Here is a 20,793-nt window from a genome sequence, read left to right as displayed (position 1 = left end):
CTTTCGGCTTAAAGCTGTGGTTCCCAATGTTGGTGTTGTGTCGCCTGTGGGGGGTTGCAAGATAAGTCTCAGGAGTGGCGAGATGATTAACATGATAGGAAAGGAAAAACAAATTCCTGCAACACAATTATTTTTTTTCCCCCCCTTGTGAATTACTGGATAATTATTCATCCGCAGGTCTGATTCAAATAAATGAATCTGAGAAGGCAACCTGTGATGAAGAACGGAAATACACATTGTTTTGTTCTACGGGCGCACAAGCCAGCTCAAGAGTGATATAATGTATCTGCATGTCAAAACAAATGAAATTGGCCTTGTTGGTCTCTCTTCATCTGCTTTTATTTGTATTGTAGAAGAATGGCTTGAATTGCCTTGTTTTTTTCCCTTTTAATGTATCAAGGAGCATCAATTGTGTATGAGTTGATTTTTTTCTTTTACACAGGTCATTCCCACTGAAGGCTCCATAGGTTTGAACACTCTTGAACGGATAGTTGAACAGTGATGCCCACTTCACACCATAATTGGCCAGCTGTGTGGAGGTGAGAAAGAGTGCAGCATTTGACCTTCTCTCAAACTCTTTTCTCTTTCTACTCTTTTTCATTCTTCACACAACTATCTCTGTCACTAGGAGAGACCGTCTGAAAGTGTGCACCTATTTAAATGATTATCAAGTCTTACCGTTCTCTATGGTGACCAGCTTTTATCCCGGCTTCCAAGTTTTGTCTTTAGTTGCATTTTTAGGTTTTCTCACATCTGTCTATTAAATCAGTTTTATGATCAACATATTGCTATCATGCTTTTTGCGTGTGACCTGTCTTTTTAGGCTTCACTTAGTAGTCTAATTAGTCCGGTACACATGGAAGTACATGATTGTGTATTGGGCTACTGGCCTGTCAAAACTTCTCAGCACATAGATGTTCAGTAGTTCAACAGATTAAGAGTAAACACTTTCTCTCTCATTGCCTTTGACAATGAGTTTCCACTGTTGATTTATTTGTGGATCAGATGAGAAACTGATCACATTCATATTAATTTATTGGGAGTATAATAAAGTACGTGCTCACAAAGAACACAGACTAAATTCCATAACATCATTCAACTTCAATAAAAAACTCTAATAATAATAATAATAAATTTTATTTATAATGCACTTTACATTTCAGGGAAATCTCAAAGTGCTACAACAACAAGGGGTTAAAAACAGTTCCAGAAAATAACAATCGCAATAAAACACCGTAACAAAAATTTAAAACCATGACTGTTAAAAGGCCTTTTGAAATAAAAAGTCTCTAGGCCCTTCTTAAAAACCTCCAGAGTTTGTGGGGCCCTTAGGGGCTCTGGGAGGGCATTCCAGAGCCGTGGGGCGACTGCCTGGAAGGCCCTGTCTCCCATGGTGGAGAGTTTAGTCCTTGGTTGGTGCAGGCAGTGGGTAGAGGTGGAGGAGCGGAGGTTTCTTAAGGTGGTGAGTGGGGTGAGGAGTTCACTGAGGTAGGCAGGGGCAGTTCCATGTATGCACTGGTGGGTAAGGAGACAGATTTTATATTGAATTCTGTATTGAATGGGCAGCCAGTGGAGGGATTTCAGGACTGGAGTGATATGGTCATATTTGCGCCTCCTCGTCAGGACCCGGGCAGCGCAGTTCTGAATATGCTGGAGCTTTTGCAGTCTCCTGCCAGGGATCCCGACGAGGAGGGCATTACAGTAGTCCAGCCTGGAGGAGATAAAGGCATGGATCAACTTCTCAGCATCTAGTTGTGAGAGGGAGGGGCGGAGTTTGGCGATGTTTTTGAGGTGGAGGAAGGAGACCTTACAGAGGTGACGGATGTGAGTGTCGAATGTGAGATTTGAGTCAAGTCTGACTCCAAGGTTTGTAACAGAAGTAGACAGGGGAATGTGATGACCAAAAATGGATATACTGCTGAGGGAGGCGGACTGGGTTTGATGTGGAGTACCGATCAGGATGGCTTCGGTTTTGCTGCTATTTAGTTGAAGAAAGTTGTCAGCCATCCATGCCCTTATCTCCTCCAGGCAAACCTGAAGTGCAGATGGCAGAGCTGAGGGGAGTGTAGAGTCCATTTTTATGTATAGTTGTGTATCATCTGCGTAACAATGGAATGAAACTTTGTGTTTATGGATGATGTGACCGAGGGGTAGTAAGTAGACTGGACCAAGGACGGACCCTTGTGGCACTCCACAGCTGACTGTGTGGGGTGATGATTGGGACTGTCCTAGAGCCACATACTCCGTCCTGGCTGTGAGATAAGACTGGAACCAGCCTAGTGTAGTCCCAGAAAGTCCTACCATAAACTGGAGACGGTGAAGCAGGATGTTGTGATCCACAGTGTCAAAGGCGGCCGACAGGTCCAGTAGGAGGAGGAGAGATGGTAAGCCCTGGTCTGCAGTCATAAGTAGGTCATTTGTGACGCGGACCAGGGCTGTCTCCGTGCTGTGTGCTGCTCGAAAACCGGACTGAAATTTTTCATATATGTTATGGATGTGAAGGTGATTGTGGAGTTGGGCTGCAACAACTTTTTCCAGGACTTTGGACAAAAACGGCAGGTTTGAAATGGGTCTGTAATGAGCCAGGATGTCGGGGTCAAGTGACGGCTTTTTCAGATGGGGGCGGATAACTGCAATTTTTGAGAACTGGAGGGACCTGACCGGATTTGAGTGACTGGTTGAGGATTGCTGTGATCAATGGACTGATGGCTGTAATATTGGATTTTAATAATGATGTGGGGAGAGGGTCCAGTGAGCATGTGGAGGATTTCATGCACCTTATGATCCTCTCCACCTCTGTCTGAGAAATGCCTGAGAAGAGAGAAAATGTCTTTAAACTCTACTCAACATCAGCCCAATTCTGATTTGGGATAGCGTCTGGTACTCCTGGAAAGTGCAGCTCTACGAAACAGGATGTGGGGCTATTTCTGTTCAATCCAATTAACCATTTTGGAAGCCATGTGGAGATTAGCAGCGTATGCAGCTGAAACAAGATTTCAACTGTCGGGCTAAATCAGATTTTTCCAACTTGTGCTTCAAAAAAAATTACAATGGGATTGACTAAGTGTCTGTGATTTGCCCCTGCTTAAGGAGCTCTGAAGAGATTAGTGCTGTGTCATATAGAGAGTTTTGATATATTTTTCAGGCAAAAAAAACAATTGTAAATCTACACTGTATGTCCTCTGGCACAGGTTACTACTTTACACAAGAAATTTCATACCTTGTTCAAAGAAAACAAATTTACCTTTTTGAAAGTACTAGTGAAGGGCAGCGTATTACACAGAATGGTGTAGTGTGTTTCAGGAAAGGCAGGCTTTAACAGCTAGAGATTAGTGTTTCTGTGCCTGAAAAGATGTAGCCTCTGTGTGAACTGTGTCCTCGCGTGGCAAACCTTTCCTGCCCAAGGCAGTCGGCACAAAACACTTGAATCCTGAACTGTCTGACACACATGCTCAGGTCAGCTCCTCAGTTCATGACCAGGTGAACTACACTGATTTACAACCCAAACTGGTCACTGCAATCCAAAACTACTGTAGTAAATTGTATTTTGTATCAATGCAAACTTAGCAGATATACGGAAGCAAATATAAGACTTAATAATTCTACTTTAAATTTAATGGCGCTAAATTTATTGCATTGAAATATTTTACTTTGAAAACCATCTATCTGACAAGGTGTGGTCTAAATTTCTCTCTTTAAAGTTTCCATAAGCTACTTTCTAGTGATGATTATGCAGTAGTGCATTGATAAGTATATTTTTGGGGATGTGATCTAAAAGTGAAAAAATCAGGTTGTTCAAATTGGATTTGAGAAACTCAGTCCCAAATTTCAAGCTAAAAAATTCAAACTTGAACATTCAATCTAACTAGGATAGTTATTTTAAACCTGCAGTAACTTTGTTTTTGTTTGTTTGTTTGTTGTTTTTTTGGCCACATGGGGCAGTGGAAATAAGCCGTGAACTCTGAGACATTATCTGAAGTTGATATAAAACAGTTTCCTACACATCCAGACACAATGAAACGATCATTGTCGTGTAATATAATAATTGCTCTCTATGAACAATGAGTCTGGGTCTTTAGCTGCTAAATGCCCCACTTAGTTCACCAGCTAGTCTCTAACTTTGTCTGTTTGCTATTTGGTGCTGGGCAGGTAAAGCACAGTGGATTTTTACAACAGCTGCTAACCAAGAGCAGTGACAGTGAACCAAAAAGAAAGAAGCTAAAGCTCGGAAGAGTAGAGATTATTTTTGTCTTACTCTGGAGTTCTGCTCAGCCCTACAGAGCTATCACTGTCGGTCACTATCGGTCTAACGCCTAATCATTTTAATAATAATATGATATGATATGGACCTGGGGCCTGTACTGTGCAGCAAGTTCAACATACCAAGGATATGTTTTCGTTATCTGGCTTTACTAACCCTAACAATCGTTAGCTGGTTATCAACTCTGTAAATCAAACCAGCGTTTCCCAATCCAGCCATGAGCGGGTTCACATAAAAGATGAGTTGGGCTGTGTGAAAATAACTTCGGACCAAATAAAAAATATAAAAACATTTCAAAGCGGTAAGTAGGCTTACTGTCATATTTAAAAAGTATAAAAGTCCTACAAGGCTTAGTGCTTCAATCAGTCTCTGTATGATGATATCGCTATAGAAAGAATCTCCTCATCACCCACAGCAAACAAAAACGTAGCCTTTAGAGTCTGTGGGATGTTCTACGGATGGTTATGCGTCTAAGAGAATAGATTGGTCTGGAGGTGGTATTTGTATAACACTGATGTCTTATCTCAAACGTAACCTGCTACGGAGCAGGTTAGCCATTCAGCATAAGTTACCATGGCAATGTACCTTGATAAGAAGTGAACCACCATCACCGTGAAAACCCAGGGTTAAACCTGACTTTATCATTAATGTCAAATCCTGCTTCGTAGTACAGGCCCCAGGGCACTCACTGCTTAGCAATGCTTATGTTAGCTAGTTTCAGCTGAAGTTGAGGCAGCATTAGGGAACAATGCTTTCTTTCAAAATGGAAACTTTAAGGTTTTAAGGTCTTTAAATGAGAACAATAATTTCAAGTTTTTTAAAGTTAACCTATAAATACCAGCCAGTGCAATATAAAAATCACCTCATTTTGAATTTGAAAGATTAGCAAATGAAAAAAAATTGATTTCCTGCGGCATATGCTAATCTTTCATTTAAAAAAGATGACAAAACACTGTCAAAACAAACTACAGTGTGCAAATGTCTGGTCATCATGTACCTCTATGTCTCATGTCATGTCATTCTCTTCTGCAGCGGTTGGTAAACCAATGGCGCCTTAATGCCACTGACTGTCGCTCTCACGTCATGTAGGAACGTGTTAAGCAGTCTTGTTACCCAAATCACGTTACCTTGCGAGGCAGCTGAGGCACCCGCAAGTTCACAAGCTCATGTGAGTATCCAGCCCTTATTTGCTACATAGCCTGGCCCAAATAAACATCAGAGAGCTCCCTTGGAGGAAAGGGTGTTGGTGGACATATTTTTACTGGTATATACTGCCCTACCCTAGTTAACAACTTATTTCTGCTGAACCCATGTGGCCAAAAAATCTGCTTTTGGGTTAAAGTTTTAGAACTCAATTTGATAGACTTGATAAATGTTTTGAATATTGGACACTCCTAAAATCAAGTGTTTTTAAATCGCACCAGTTGAAGTTAACTGCTGGATATTCAAACCACATTCAATCAGACATGATGGTTTTCAAAGCAAAATGTTTCAGTGTTATTAATCAATTAAGTATTCAAATTTAAATATTAAGTTATAATGGTTAAATTTCACATTCCAGTTATTATGGTGGTTTCGATTTGCATGCAGTGAGAGCATTTTTACTGTCTGCTTAATTACTTTCTGTCATGCTATTCTGTTATCCATTTTGATACATAGTCTTAGTGTAGAGTGTTTTTCATTGCCAAAAGTTATGCCTTTGACACTTCTGAAGGTCATATTAGGGCTTGCACTCTGTTTAGGGCTTGCACTGTCTTGGTTTAGGGTGATCCCCGTCCTTCCACTGTACCCTGTTCACAAATGAAGTTACGTGGTTGAGGAATCCAATTTAAGCTGGCAGTGTTAAGTGCAGCAGAAGGTGAAACCAGAGGGGGGAGGAGTTGGCTTGACAAGTTGCACTAATGATTTAAATTCTCTGTTAAGGATATCTCTGTCAGATCAAAGGTAGTACATACAACATTGGTGTAATCTCGGTGTAAAGATCAGCATTGATTTGAAGGTCTGCCTCTACATTTGTTGCATTTATTTTACATAATTACTCTTTTTAGTGCTTTTTTTTGTCTTGTAAAAAGAACACACTTCCTTGACTTCTTCTGTTGTCTTTGTAAAACATCTATAGATCTTAAACAGTTTAGACATTCCCTCTGTACTTGTAAAATGAAATGGTACACTTTATTGTATTCCAGCACAAAACATTTAAACTCTCTTGTCACTGGGGAGGGCGACAGAACAGCTAGAGCTAAAGAGAGAGAGAGAGCCACTAAAGGGATTATCATGTGTCGGTTCAAGAGTATGTCTCATCCCATTGCTGGCCATCATCAAAGGAAGCTCAGTGTTTCTCCACGGGAAACACAGGATTAGTTGTTTTAGCGCTGATGATTGTTGAACATAGACGACTGCCTGTTCTTCTACTTTCAAGAGGACAACTTTAGCTTGAACTTCTCCTCAAGAATTCAGGAATTCAAGCTGTCCATCTACGTTCTGAGGCCATGATCAAACGATGTGACGGAGGACGCTTTTGGTGCAGTGGCCTTTGTAACTCCTCAGATCATGCATATGATCAGACCTTTCTTGTTGACGTTGTCTTGTGGAGTTTTGGGGAATCCAAACCTCTGTGACATCCTAATAAGACTTATCCAACAATGACGAAGGATTGTAATGTTCACATGCCTCCCCTGTGACCTGTGTGATCTCTTGGGAAACCTGACAGAAAGGGATAGAAGTAAATAGCGTGGCAGAATTCAATGTTTGTCAGGTAGGATGAGACAACATTTTGCAGCAGGATGGTGGACATAAACTCTGGGTCCTCCTAGAGTTGTCCTGGCACCCCACAATCATTTTAAAAGGTGTGTTGGGGCAGGGGACAGTTTAAATGGTGTTAATAACAGAGGAACAAGGCGAAGGTTCAAAGATTCGAGAGAATGGAGTGTCCGGAGGTGTGGGACTGGGTACGATGGAATTTAGGAATAATAATGTTTCTAAGGATACTCTTGTCATGTCCATCACCAATGAAAATGGGGATGAGTGTGAGATGTCAGGAGAGGACAACGGCGAGGACAATGAAGCTGATTATATACAAAACTACTGGGAGGATGAGGATGATATCTACCAAGAGTTTGAGGAGTTGGACTTCGATGCCCTGCCGGATCACTCTGACACACGAAGCGTTGCCTCGGACGATTCTTTCTATCCCCCAGACAATTCAGTTGTGTCCCACATGTACCTCTTACCAAGTCCTGAGAGCCCCGAGCCCATTTCCCTTTTTAAGGCCTGCTGCAACAACAACTCCATCATTGTCAAGATTATGATCAGGCAAGGAGTGACTGAAGAGGAAGTGAAAGAGACGGATAGGAACAGAAGAGTAGGTGTCTACGCATTTTAATGAAGTATTGTTTTTTTGAGGCACTTCTGGTTTTGTTTTCACAGTCAGCTTGAAACTAGGAAAGTCTTCATTGTGTTTACAACATACTGATGGAAACCGAATGAGGGTTTTGCGTGTTTTAATGGTTTCCGCCATGAAGAGTCAGGAGGGAAAGCAGCCACTGCATAAAAACCTTGGTTTGTTTCATTCTGTTTATCCCAAATAAAAAAAAGTACTTGGGAAAGCACACTTGAAAAACGGCTTTGGGAAATCCCCAGCTAGCTGTTTCTGCTGGGGTTAGCAGATCGTGCTTCATCCAGCCAGAGGGAACAATCACTGACCGTCTGCACTGTTCCGCAGTCTATCCCTGGCCCTGTACACCCCAACACCCCATTAACTCTCCGATACCTACAATGGGTTGTGTTGCTATTATGACCAGCGCACTGTGAACAGTTGGTGATCTTTCCCGTTGGCTGGATGAATTTTACACGTGATCCATGCACTGCAGCTGGGGGCTCTCCACAGCGCCACGCAACTTTCTCAATTCTTCCATCTCACGGAGAAAAGAAGTCAGGTCGAAACAAAATTTGCTTTATTGGCATGAATATTAATACAACAGTATTGCCAAAGCTAAAGGAAAATACAAAAAAACAATTCTATTCATATAGTTCATTGAATAAATAAAATAAAATACTTTTATTTCTATATATTGGATATAGAATAATATTATCTTATTTTTTTTAATTTCTCTACATCTTCTTTCATTACGGCTGTGTCTCCTTCTCCCAACAATAACAGCAGCCATCTCTGCACAGCACTTGGCGGTTTGCACCTTCCTTTCAAACGTATTAAATACAGATGCTGTTGCACTCACATGAAATTGCGTTTAGGCTTGTAAGATCACATTGCGTGTAATAAATAAATGTATTTGCATGTTACCCTCCCATTACTTTGCACAATAAAGTTGAAACACCCCAAATTGCATATTCAATAAGGCAAAAGTAGTAAATGAACAACAGGTGGCATCTAACACTTTTTGAAGACGTCGTTCTGCGTGCACACAGTTGGTAGATCAGCTTATGTGTTAACTTGTTGGTGATATCAAGTTTGAACACGTTTTTACTCACGCAAGCCTTTAGTAAATCTAGTCTAATGTGTAATTCTTGCCACATGCACCATTTTGGCCTCCTGTGTGTCACCGGACAATGGCGATTTCAGGCCCAGTCAGAGACAGGGAATTAGAAGTGATGGCCGGGGACAACAAAGCAGAGATAGCGTAGGAGCATGAGGAAAAGCAGCTTGTGCAGTAGCATTGATTGGCAATTTCCCGGGGTAGCTCTACTTCATCCTCTCATGTTGGACTAAGGGCAGACTGGACACTACAGTGACACACTATTGCATCTTGAGACACAAGCAGTATTATAAAACAGGATGGGCTGAGGCTAGCTGGTTAGCATGCTAACTTCTGTAGATATCTCTGCAACACAATACATAGATACCATTGACAATAAAGTCAGAGCGGTTTCTTCTCCACATTCTGTTAATCATGTAAGTTCATTTCATGTTTTAAACCAAAATTCTGACCAAATCTTACACATTGTACCTTTTAAATGTTATGTCCACACCTTACAGGTCAATCAGAACTCACAAACAGTTGAGATTTTGTGATTGTAAATTCAATTACATAAAATCTGAAGTCTAAAATATAGAATTTCGTTAAAAAGTCAGTGTTTTTGATATATAATGTATTATGCTATAATCGATGCTATAAGTACAGGTACAGGAAGGAAGGATAAAAATCATGTTGACCCTGAGAGAACTGTTTTTCTCACCAGCAGTCACATCAGGTTTTGCGGTCAGGCCAGCTGATCCTTGTGGCATCTCCTGAACACCAACGAGCCATTGAAGGTCAAATCCTGAAGGAAGTTTCAGAGCAGTTGGTTAAGCCTCCAGTGACAGATGGAGAGTGGAAAGTGCACAGTGACTATGTCAAGGACCATCGGGCCATCACGGCTCAGCTTTTAAAGGGTTTGCTTATAGACAGTGAACTGAGCATTAGGTAAAAGATACTATTTGGTTATAGAAACAGACAGGGAAGGATTGTCCTGGAGTACTGTGATGTGTTGACATAGCATAGTTATGCAGACATGGAAATGAGCTGAATCACTGTTACTCGCTGTTTGTACTGTGCTCCAGCAAAAAAACAAAACTTGACACAATCTATTTGTAAATAGACATGAGAAGCAGGCTGGCCTTCTGAATGTGCTGCACCAACCTTATATCACCTTACTCATGCTTTCTGTATGAAGAAAAGCTCTATAGCTGTACCTTTAATGGTACAACAGAATGACACTAAATTGGTGGGATATAATAAAAATGTGGATCGTAAATCTTTTTGTATCACAACTGCAGACTGAAAAGCTTCAGAGTCGTATAGGCCAAGTTAGGGTTTGGTTAGTGATACAAACCAGCAGAGAAGCCTTTCTGCAGGGCTACTTTATATGATTTATTTAAAATATTGTTAAAATGTTTGTGCATTGAAATGGTTGGGTGTTCTGTTCAAATCAGCATGTTGGGAGTCCAGTGTTTCTATCTCTGGGATACAGAGATAATCCATACATTTCTGTCTGTTATACGCATCTATTTGATTTTGTAGAATGACTTTCTAATTTAACTGTGACCCATTTACACCCGGTATTAAAAAGTGAACTCTATCTGGATACATGTCCTGGATAATGACATCTGACCCATGTGATCACATTGCATCCTGTGTGCATTTACACCTTGCATTGTTGCGTGTTTTTAACATGTTTTTTTCTCATCCAGATAAATATCCACCTACAGATTGTATGATAATGTCGGGTGTAAATGAGGTCAGAGTTGTACATGTACACTTTTTTCCTCTGAAATTGAGGGATGCTACAAGAGCACTCACATTGAGTCTAGATAAGATTACAGTTGCAGTTAGGTTGGTGAGAAAATGTTGTCATAACTGATAGAAATTATGGCTGAAAGATCAAATTTGACTTCCAACTTTAAACCAAGGTGGACTAGACAGCGTTCACCACCACATCCAGTTCAGTTTGCGCTGTGTCCTCAGTTTTTTAGGCGGTCAGGGATGACTGAATACCTCAACGTCACACTAACACTAATTGTTAAATACTGCCCCCAATTATTTTGACTGTTCTTATCTGTACCTGAGACATAATACCCATACTGCAGTGTGGCTAACTCTTGCTGATCTGATGTCTTTCTTCACATTCTTGTAGAAAACATGACTGATAAGCGCTCTTTCTTTGTGTTTCAGTCTGGCCTGATTATGGCGTGCTACCATGGCTACGTGGATGTGGTCATCGCCCTCTCTCAGTGCCCGTATCTTGATGTTAACTGGCAGGACAACGAGGGCAACACTGCTCTTATTATAGCAGCGCAAGCAGGTAAACACACCGAAGGCATTTGAATACATTTTGAAATTTAAAACATCTATCGGTATAATTATCGTAAACAAATAAAAAAGGGCCTTTAACTGATACTGGTGGACATGGCGCTGTTATTTCTTAAAAAGGCCCTTCGCAGTAAGGGTCTAGTTGTTTTGACTTATTAGGCTGATTAGACCTCTCTTCTGGACTGTGTGGGTTTGTTCAGACTGTAGTTGATTGAGATCTCCCTAATTATCTCACAAACATTGTTTGTGCCGTTACGCATGAGTTGTTCCACAGCTCAATTTTTAACATATACAAGGATTGTCTATGTTTTTATTTTATGTTATTTATTTGACCGTGAAACAGCCATCTGAATTACTGTTTTTTGCCTTGGACTTTCATTCTCTTTTGAACTTTTTTGTTCCCCACCAAAGAGCACCTTTGTTACAATTGTTTGAACTTATTTAATTAGAAATAACACAATCTTCCTCAATCGAATGAAAAGTTGAATTCATTAACAATACAATTCACTGTTGCTTAGGTCAGTACACCGATGGGTTTTACTGCTACAGCTGTATTTGGACTGGTTTAGCACAAAGATATATATATATATATATACACACACACACACCCCACATCTGGCTTGTGAGATGCATTGTAGCGGGTTCTGGCCAGTTCAAATACTAAATGCCAGACTTCTGTGCTGCTTTTGATGTTCTAATGAAAGAAATGCCAAAATCACCCAACAGGGAATCGTATTTCACAGATGCAAAGTTATTTTACAAACTATCTTATCTGTTACTAAGATGTCAAATTTGATTACCACAATAAGTAATCCTTCTTTTAAGCATAAAGTTAAGTGACTGTCCTGATACTAATTTATGTCAGGTAAAGAAAAAAAAGATGCTAAAAATCATAATTGTAAAATTAGCTGTGTTGCTCTATTTATAATTGTTTTCTGTAGTCCTACGTTGTATGTTATGTTTCATTGCACTAACCTAGCTACAAAAGCATGTTACCTGACGCTTACTTAACTGTTACACTGCAGCTCTGCATGACCCTGCTCAAACACTATCATTTTTACAAATAATTTGTGACTTAAAATGTAAATTAGTTAAATATGAATATTTTACTATAAGCGTAATTTTAAGTCTATTTATTTTGAAAACCATATTAAAAAAAAATTATGTCATGGCAGCCATTTTACAATGAAGTAAGAAAAAGAATGTAGTTATTAATTACATTGGGTAAATTAATCTCAAATCCCATAGAAATATTACTGTTAATATCTACAATAGATAGGATTTTGGTGTAAAAAAAAAAACATGCTTTTAGTTGCAAATGTATCTTGTATCATAAATACATATCTGGCATTTTTGACTAACCAAACAGCTGGAAAGTTATTTTTAATTGTGGAGAGACCTTCTGCCTTGATAGACTTACATTCATTAGGAGTCTTTGCTTCACTATACCAATATGGCAGCTGCATTGACGCATTGCTGTAATAAACAGCAGTGACCGTGTACTTAAGCTGTCTGTTTGCAGACTTTATGACTATTCTCTTCTTGTGCTACTGTTAACCACCATTTTAGCAAGTCAGAGACAAACATTTCAGGGGTTTTATCTAAAAAATACAGGATAAAGTACAGGAGAATAATTAACACACCGTACCTTACCAGGAAAAATGGTTGTGGCCTCTTTCACTGATGTCTTTACAGCAACCTAAAAGAAACTATGGTTTATTACAGATTTATTGTTATTTTGTCTTTTTTTCTCAGCGCTCCGACCATCACTTCTTACATTGTACTCCCCAAAATATTGGTGAGACTTTGGAGCGTGGAAATAGTGATAAAACTAGATCCAGCAAACAAGCACAGAGTTTCGCCAGATTAGCTACCATTGGACGTAAAACCAAAAGTGTGGACGTACAGTACAGTAAACATTTTCGGTTATAATTTTATTTTTCTAAACTTGTTTACAACCTGTTTTTTGTGAATTATGCTGTGTTCTGAGATTCCAGTAGAGACTGTCGTGAGTACAGTGTTATCATAACCACGATAACCATCATAATTGATGGCCAGAGCCACAAAAAAATCCTCAAAATAATGCTGTAATTAAAAGAAAATTAAACGTGCCATGATCCTGTAATTGCCACTTAATAATTGTAATTGGCTGCTGTTTAGTAGAAGTATAATCTCGCTTTAAATGGCGATGCCATCTTTTCTGATAGAAATTAAAAGAGCTGCACAGCACAAGCTTAAACGTAAACCAGCCTCATATGTAAAAAGCTCAATTTACTTTTTAACCATTGAGTGAATTTCCAAAGCAACTGGAATCATCGTTGCAAGTATCTATTTGAATGCTCACCAAAAGATTATGATGAGATGGTTGCGAAGTTGTTGAGTTTCATATAACTTAAATCATGCCTAATTTACAGCAGAGAATTGAGTTTCAAAATTAAAGCACAAAGCATATTATGAGGTCTGGTGCTTCCAGATGCAAGAATTTATTTGCTGGTATTACAAAGTACCATGCTTAAGTAATTTTATAGTGATGCAGCCACATGTGTCAGACATGGTGCCCTGGCCTCTCAGCTAGTAATGATGATGAATGGCTCTCTGTGGCCTGTGATTAATAGCTGCAGACTACTCTTCATTTTCTGCTTCATTAAAAGATGTATCGATCCCCCTTCATGACAAAGTACTCTGCAACACCTCAGGGGAACAGGTGCGCAAGACTGTGAGTACACACGACTGCAGAAGAGTGGTCGAATACACTAGAAGAAAAACTTTCCATAAAATCCTTCACTGAAGGTAGAAGGTGTCTAGACAAGTGTTGAGAATTAAACCCAGGTTATCAGAGGTTAACTCCCATTTAAATCCATCCTCCTTACCGTTCAGTTCAACCATGCTTCTATCTGTATCTCCTTAATGGATTCTTGTTGCGTACTGAAACTCTGCATTGTTCTCACTTCAAGGAGTTTCAGGGATCAGACCGTTTCATTAGCCTGGATTTAGACTGGATTTTCTCAATTAGGAACTGAGGTTGTGGACTTTTAAGAAGCTGTGTTGAATGGTAAAAAGCAGTTTGACTACAAATCCCATCAGCAACGGTGAAGTGACTTGTTCAGTCCCCAGAGTGGCTGGCAAAATATCAGCTTGAAATCAGGTTGCAACTGAGGTTATCACAAAACTGTGACTGAAAAAAAAAGCTGAAAAGCCGACCAGTATTTTTGAAACAGCATCTAATTTAGCATGTATATGTATTTAGCAAGTGTATAAAAAAATGGGGACAAGTTTAATGAATGTGATAACAATATTAAGGAATTACCCAAATTATATGTAATATTACTAAAACACAGCTGCTAGCCTACCACTAACAATCTTGGTGCTGTTCCATAACTTACTGACTGGAGTAACAACTGGAGACTGATTCATGAGCATAAAGTACTCATTTGTGCGTATGCATTAACAAGACCAAGAGTATAGCTAAGCTAGCAGCACTGTACAGGTACTTAGGCACAGCAGTGCTTTGAGCTAAATGCTAACAGCATTGCTAACATGCTCACAAAGACAATGGTGAGGTTCAGCAGGTAATGTTTATAATGTTTACCATCTCATGTCACGCAGTGTTAGCATGCTGTTTGTTAATTAGCACTAAACATGACAACACCATAAATATACAGCGTACCAAATTTCGGTCTGGACCAAAATGGTGGACCAACTGACCGACCGCCCAACATTGCCATCCCTATTGCCACACCATGACTGAAATAATTATGAATATCTATAAAAAAAATTAAAAAAAAGAGTGGTTATAGAAAACAAAAGATAATATGGGAGATATATCAGAAGAGGCTTTGTTAGTGCTAAACTGGAGAAACCATAACACATGCCCGTGTTTCCCTCTGTTCGGCAGGTCATATGCTTATCTCTCACTACCTGCTCAACTACTTCCCTGGGCTGGACATCGAGAGGAGGAACTGTCATGGTTTCACAGCTTTGATGAAGGCTGCCATGCAGGGCCGGGCTGAGTGCGTCAGGGCTCTCATGCTGGCTGGTAAAAACTCATACAGTACATACATTATAGATCTGCTCTAGAAAATGTTCTGCCTGTGAGTATTAGATGTACTGTATATATCAGGGTAGGAATCCCCTTTGCATGTATGAGCAGATTGCAGTTAAACTTTAGTCGCAGATTGTCCCTTGCAATAAGTACTTCAGTAAGTCCTTATGTGTCCAGGAGCTGACATTCAGGCACGGGACAACGGCCGGCATATGACACCCAGGGAATGGGCTCTCTTCACTGGTCGATACGAGACAGCTTACCTGATGTATCGGCTGATGTCAAAGCCCTGTGCTGAGCAGTTCTGTGACTCATTCTCCCTGGAGTGGCCCATGCTGGAGGTTAATGAATTCATCATGACTACAGTCTTCATATTGAATGCACCACATAAAGCTTTTATCCCCCTCTGAGAAATTCAAGACAAAGATTCAAAATGTGTTCTTTTTTGTAATGATTCCTTGAACATTTTCTTTGATCTTCCTGTGCAGGAGCTGGTGACTCAGGCCAGAGAGCCAAAGTCCTACTGGAGGCGTTTGATCAACCTCCTCTCCTGCTGCTCTTATAGGTTTTATGTCAACAACAGGGTAAAACCTGTGGATGATGGCGTTCTTGACCACATGGTCCGGATCACTACTAGTATCTCCAGTCCGTTCATTGCCATATCTTGCCGCACAGTGTGTCCAGGCAGCCCACCGTGCATCGGGAAGCGTCGTCACGCCGTGCAGGAGATCCTGAGGAGGCAACGGGTTGCTGAGCTGAAGCGTCTTGGCCCTGACAGACTTAACAACTACAAGAAATTTTTCCAGAACTCACGGGTCCTTCTCATCCCCAAGCCGAGGGATCGGAGGGCCAGCCTCCAGCCGCAGCTGCTGACCAACGTGGCCGCGGCGTCCATAAGGCGAGCAAGTCTTCTACCTCTGAGTATGCTGAGGAGAAGCAGCATGCGGGAAGGCATCATGGTCCCCAAAGTAATACTCTGCAAAGCCCCTTCTCAGAGCTTTATACCGGAAAAAATCCCACGGAGCAGTAACCACAACCATCTCCAGATTCCCAAATGGAACTATAAGATGAAGAGAATAGAGAGGAGGCAGGAGGAGGAGAGGAAAAGATTGTTACCTCTAATAAGGAGGAGATGAGGGGAAAGGGGAGTACACCTGTATGTTCACATTACCCGAGAAAGCCAGACATGGCTTGCTTGAGTGTGTCCCTCACATGGCTCTTACAATGCACAGTGTTGCAGTTCTAGAAAAACTGACATGAAGAATTGACTCTGTTTAATGTGAATGTAAGTGCTCATTGTCGTTTTAGTTTGCTAAGCTTGCCGACATTGTTGGATTTCTTGCCTTGTTTCTACTTGAGTTCACACACTTTATTTGTGAGGCATTATTTGTGGTGCAATGTGGAAAGTATGGGAGCTCGGGGAGGGTAAAATCGACACAGTTTAGTATTTGTACATACATTTTTCCATGTTGGCAGCTTATATTTATCATAAATTCAATGACATGTGGCAAAAAAAATTTAAATAAGTGCTCATCAAATTGTCTAAAGCAGTGGCTTAGATGAATATATGCTACCAAAAAAGGACGCAGAATGATGACAGATTTGGTAAACGAAACAGAAACAAAGGAGAGGAAGAGATTAATATTAAGGGAAAGAAAAGTGCTTAGCAAGAGAGACAAAAACTAGCAATGAGACGTCATGCTGAGTTGGAGAACACTAGTAAAGGACACAGGATAAAAGGCTGAACAAAGTGAAATTTGACAGGCACATTTGCCAGAGAGGAATATCAAGAGGGGAGAAATGGGGCTTGAAAATGCAGGAAGTTGACAGCCAGTCGGACGGATTTCACAGGACGGAGAGGAGAGCTCTGACACGGCCATATGAAGATAGGTGGCTGGCTGCTACAGCAGATTGCCACAGGAAAGGACCGCTGAGCATGCAGGAGGAAACCAGGAAGACACTTTGCACTGATACATAGTACAACAGGTAGTTGCAAGGAAGGGGAAGAGCTTATGAGCAGTATTTGACAGCTGAGCTGAGGAGGCAGCTCACAGGCTTTGCAAGGGCTTTGTGGAGAATTGGAAAGGCAGAGCCAAAAATAAACAGCTTAGTGTTACTACCGTGACTTGTTGACTTCTGAAATAATGAAAAAAAAAAAAAAGAGAGTCCACTGGTACTGTATGCATCTCCTGCTTTGACTTGGAGCCATGGAAGCCCACCATTAGTTGTTCAGTGTGAATGACTGTTATAAAAACACAATTAGGGAAACTACATACAAATACATTAAATGTATTTGTATGTAGTTGTATATATATATATATATATATATATATATATATATATATATATATATATATATATATATATATATATGGATTTAACAGGACATATGCTGTCTGATGTATTACCTTTACCACCCTCTGGCAGCAAACACTGGAAATTCCCTAAAAACTGTACAAAAGTAAAAATCAATGCCTGTTGATTCCGGATGTTGCAAAAGCTAATGGATTGGTATAGAAATCCTGCAAAAACCCTCTTAAAAATAAACAATATAATAAAGTGAGGGTGTGATGCGCTTAGCACAGATGTCTTTTTGTGCTGTGACCGAGTAGAGGTCGCCCACTAATCAGAAGGTTGGCGGTTTCCCCCCAACCTGCAGGTCGAAGTGTCGTTGGGCAAAATACTGAACCCCAAATTGCTCCCATCTGTGTGTGAGATTGTGTGTAAATGATTAGTTTATTTCTGATGAGCAGTTGGCACCTTGCATGGTAGCCTTTGCCATCAGTGTGTGGATGTGTGTGAATGTGTGAATGTGACTTGTAGTGTAAAGCGCTTTGAGTGGTCAGAAGACTAGAAAGATGCTATACAAGTACAGTCTTATTTACAATTACAGACAGAATTTTGCTATATACACTGATTTGATAAGTATCCTCACTGCCCTGTATTATTATAAACTATAATGAACTGGTCGTGGATCACATCTCTCGCCCGCGTCCAGGTACCTGTCTCTTCATCCCCTTGCAGTTCTCATGCATCCGTTCCCGTTGGAGACTGTGGTTGCTTCGACATACATTCGACATTTAGTATGGGATTGGTTGGCACACTTTTCAATCTGCCGTATTTCTCTGGCAAACCTTCTGTTAGAATATTGTAACTAGCAGCAAATGAAAGGTTAAAGTCTCGGCTACACATAAATATATTTTAATGTACAAAAATGTTTTATGAAATTAGGTGATTGTTGATTAAAGTCATATTGTTGGAGGGACCACATCAGTTTATGAAACGGGCCCCCAGATGCTTAAGGCCACCACTCGCTGTGAGGCAGGACAAATCTCACTAAATACCTCTTTTAACATTACGATATAATTATATACATGCACACAAAGAGATGACTAAGCTATATCTACTCTTTTCTACTTTGAACTGTTGATCTCTGGGACTGGACCACAGTGAACGGTTCTTGCATGGAATGAAGTACAGTTCAAGGGATCTATAGATTTCTTTACATTTCTGCAAGGAACTCATCGATAGCAAAACACAAGACTCATTTCTAACACGCCTTTAACAATTTTTTGTACTAGGAGGGAAGCTGATGGAGGATACCATACATCATGTAGAGGGAACGGAGGATGGCCTGACAAATACATGTCACCCTGTCATTGGCTTCTGAGGAAATACTGTGATTTACCAAATGGATCTTTTTTTGGACCTTCGTTTCTCATCGATTGTGAATAATCAAGTTCAGCTCTCCTTTCAGATATGTAAAATAAAGGGCTTATAGGTCAGTTTCATGCACCTCTTTGCCATGCAGCGATAAACTGTAGGAGGACATTTTCAAAAAGTTTTAATGAAGCCTCTAATTGTGTAACATCTTTCTGTTTTTTCATTACAGCAAAATATCATCCCAGTGGCTGTAGTAAACTTGTTTGTGATGCTCTGCCAAACTGAACAATCACTTAATGTCACCACAGCGATTCACGATGTAGCCATCCTGCCACAGTGTTTTATGAATAATACTTTACTCTTACCACTTCATGAAGCAGTGACTTAAGTGGACGAAACCAGAAATTGTAAAAGCGAAAAATACAATGTTCTGTCAAAACTTTGCTCATCAGCAGTCTGAAATGTGTGTTTTGGTGGGGGAAAAAAAACTGTACAGTGAATACACACTAACATTGTGTTTTCTCAAGGACGATGGTCTGTGGCTGAAATGTCTGCATGGGCATTCATGAAGAACTGACAAAGAATCAGTGAAACTCTGGAAGGAGTTTTGTGTACTGTAAACTCACCCAAGCCTCAGAGTACTCGGATCTCCTAGGTGACTAAAACTTTGGTTGTTGCAGATACAAATGTTTAGAAATATCTATCCTGGGAACCAAAACAAATAGTGTAAAAATCTTTCAGTGGACCCACCAATTATTCTTGCTTTTCAGTGATCAAGTACTGTATGCTGCAGAGAAATACTTCATGCTAGTAGGAAGGCAGCCTGAGGTAGAATTTCTCAAACCAGCCTCCAGAGTCTGCCGCATGTTGTTTTTTAACCATAGGTGTCCTGCAAAAAAAAAATTTGTGGTACAGCTGAGATAAGGAAAGAGATGCACTCTCATTTCTGGAGCTGTGACTGACACCTCGCCTGTGCCCTGTTCTGCGCTCCAACAGTGCGTGTGTAATGAAAAACCTAAAGCTCTCAAAGATACAAATCTATGCCTGTGGTGCGGTGATCTATCTGCAGAGAGCCATGCAGAACAGGTCTCGGGGACTAAAATGGCCGCCACCCTGACCTGTGGTGCAGTGTCTCTAATGACCACTAGAGGACACTCATGGCCCTTTAGTTGGCAGTTTAGCTGCATGTAGCATTAAGATAAGCACAGGTAAGCCCATGGTTCTGAACATTCACCTGCACACCTTACAGCACAGCCCAGGATAAGATTATCTCATGAGTGGTTACATTTTAAAAGATCTTCTGTGTCCTCTGTTCTCTTCTGAAGCACAGCAAAGCTTTCTGTATCTGCTCTATATGAGACTGGATCTTCACATGTGAATTAGTATCCATCATGTGTCTGAAACTTGCTCAAATGAACAGTTAATGGATTATACACTGCAATTTAAAATGCTCTGTGTTCAAAACTCAAATTTAAACAGGACATGGCTGTAATGCAAAAAAGCAATGTTTTTTTTTTTTTGCCACACCTACCCAGGCTTGCTGACTTCTTGTGACTGTGGCTCAGGAGGTAGAGCGGGTTGCCTGTTAATTGGAAGGGTGACGGTTCAATCCCCGGCCCTATCCCTGGCTCCTCCAGGCTGCGTGTCCTTGGGCAAGATACTGAACCCCGAATTGCCCCTGGCGGCTGTTCCGCCAGTGTATGTTCATGTGTGTGAATGTTAGTTTCTGTTTGAGCACTTAAGCTGAATGTAAGTGGATGTCGTATAAAAGCACTTGCATAGACTAGAAAGGCGCTATACAAATATGGAGCATTCACTGCTGTAAGTCAGGTAATGCTTATTTTTCATAAACTGCCTGCCATAACAAAATGTCTTCATTTCAGACATGTAGTTTTATGCACAAATTTATGGAAGGGTATCAGACTTTCATAGTTATTTCCTAAAATCATGATAACTGTGTTAAAAAATACATTTTCTAACAACTTATCAGTGCACCGCTTTCTGCCAACTGATGACTAATT

The 20,793-nt window shown here is 40.4% G+C and overlaps 1 protein-coding gene across 2 annotated transcripts; it reads left to right on the top strand.

Moving 5' to 3' along the window:
* The first annotated feature begins 85 nt into the window (after positions 1-85).
* Positions 86-19,211, top strand: ankrd33bb (ankyrin repeat domain 33Bb). Of its 2 annotated transcripts, XM_038718795.1 has the most exons (6): positions 86-539; positions 5,294-5,429; positions 10,930-11,059; positions 14,963-15,103; positions 15,287-15,450; positions 15,598-19,210. In XM_038718795.1, exons 2-6 carry the CDS (start codon positions 5,319-5,321, stop codon positions 16,243-16,245), a joined length of 1,194 nt encoding a protein of 397 aa, XP_038574723.1. In that variant the 5' UTR covers positions 86-539; positions 5,294-5,318; the 3' UTR covers positions 16,246-19,210. The 2 variants fall into 2 exon arrangements, with proteins under 2 accessions (XP_038574723.1, XP_038574724.1); XM_038718796.1 differs by lacking the exons at positions 86-539; positions 5,294-5,429 and adding an exon at positions 7,134-7,622 and having other exon boundaries at positions 15,598-19,211.
* Positions 19,212-20,793: the final 1,582 nt, after the last annotated feature.

This window comes from Micropterus salmoides, unplaced genomic scaffold (assembly GCF_014851395.1).
Source record: "Micropterus salmoides isolate LMB-PRFRI ecotype aquatic unplaced genomic scaffold, ASM1485139v1 Ms_hic_scaffold_14, whole genome shotgun sequence".
Lineage (NCBI taxonomy): Eukaryota > Metazoa > Chordata > Actinopteri > Centrarchiformes > Centrarchidae > Micropterus > Micropterus salmoides.
Note: the sequence above shows the minus strand (reverse complement) of the source record. Positions and strands in the feature narration are given on the sequence as shown.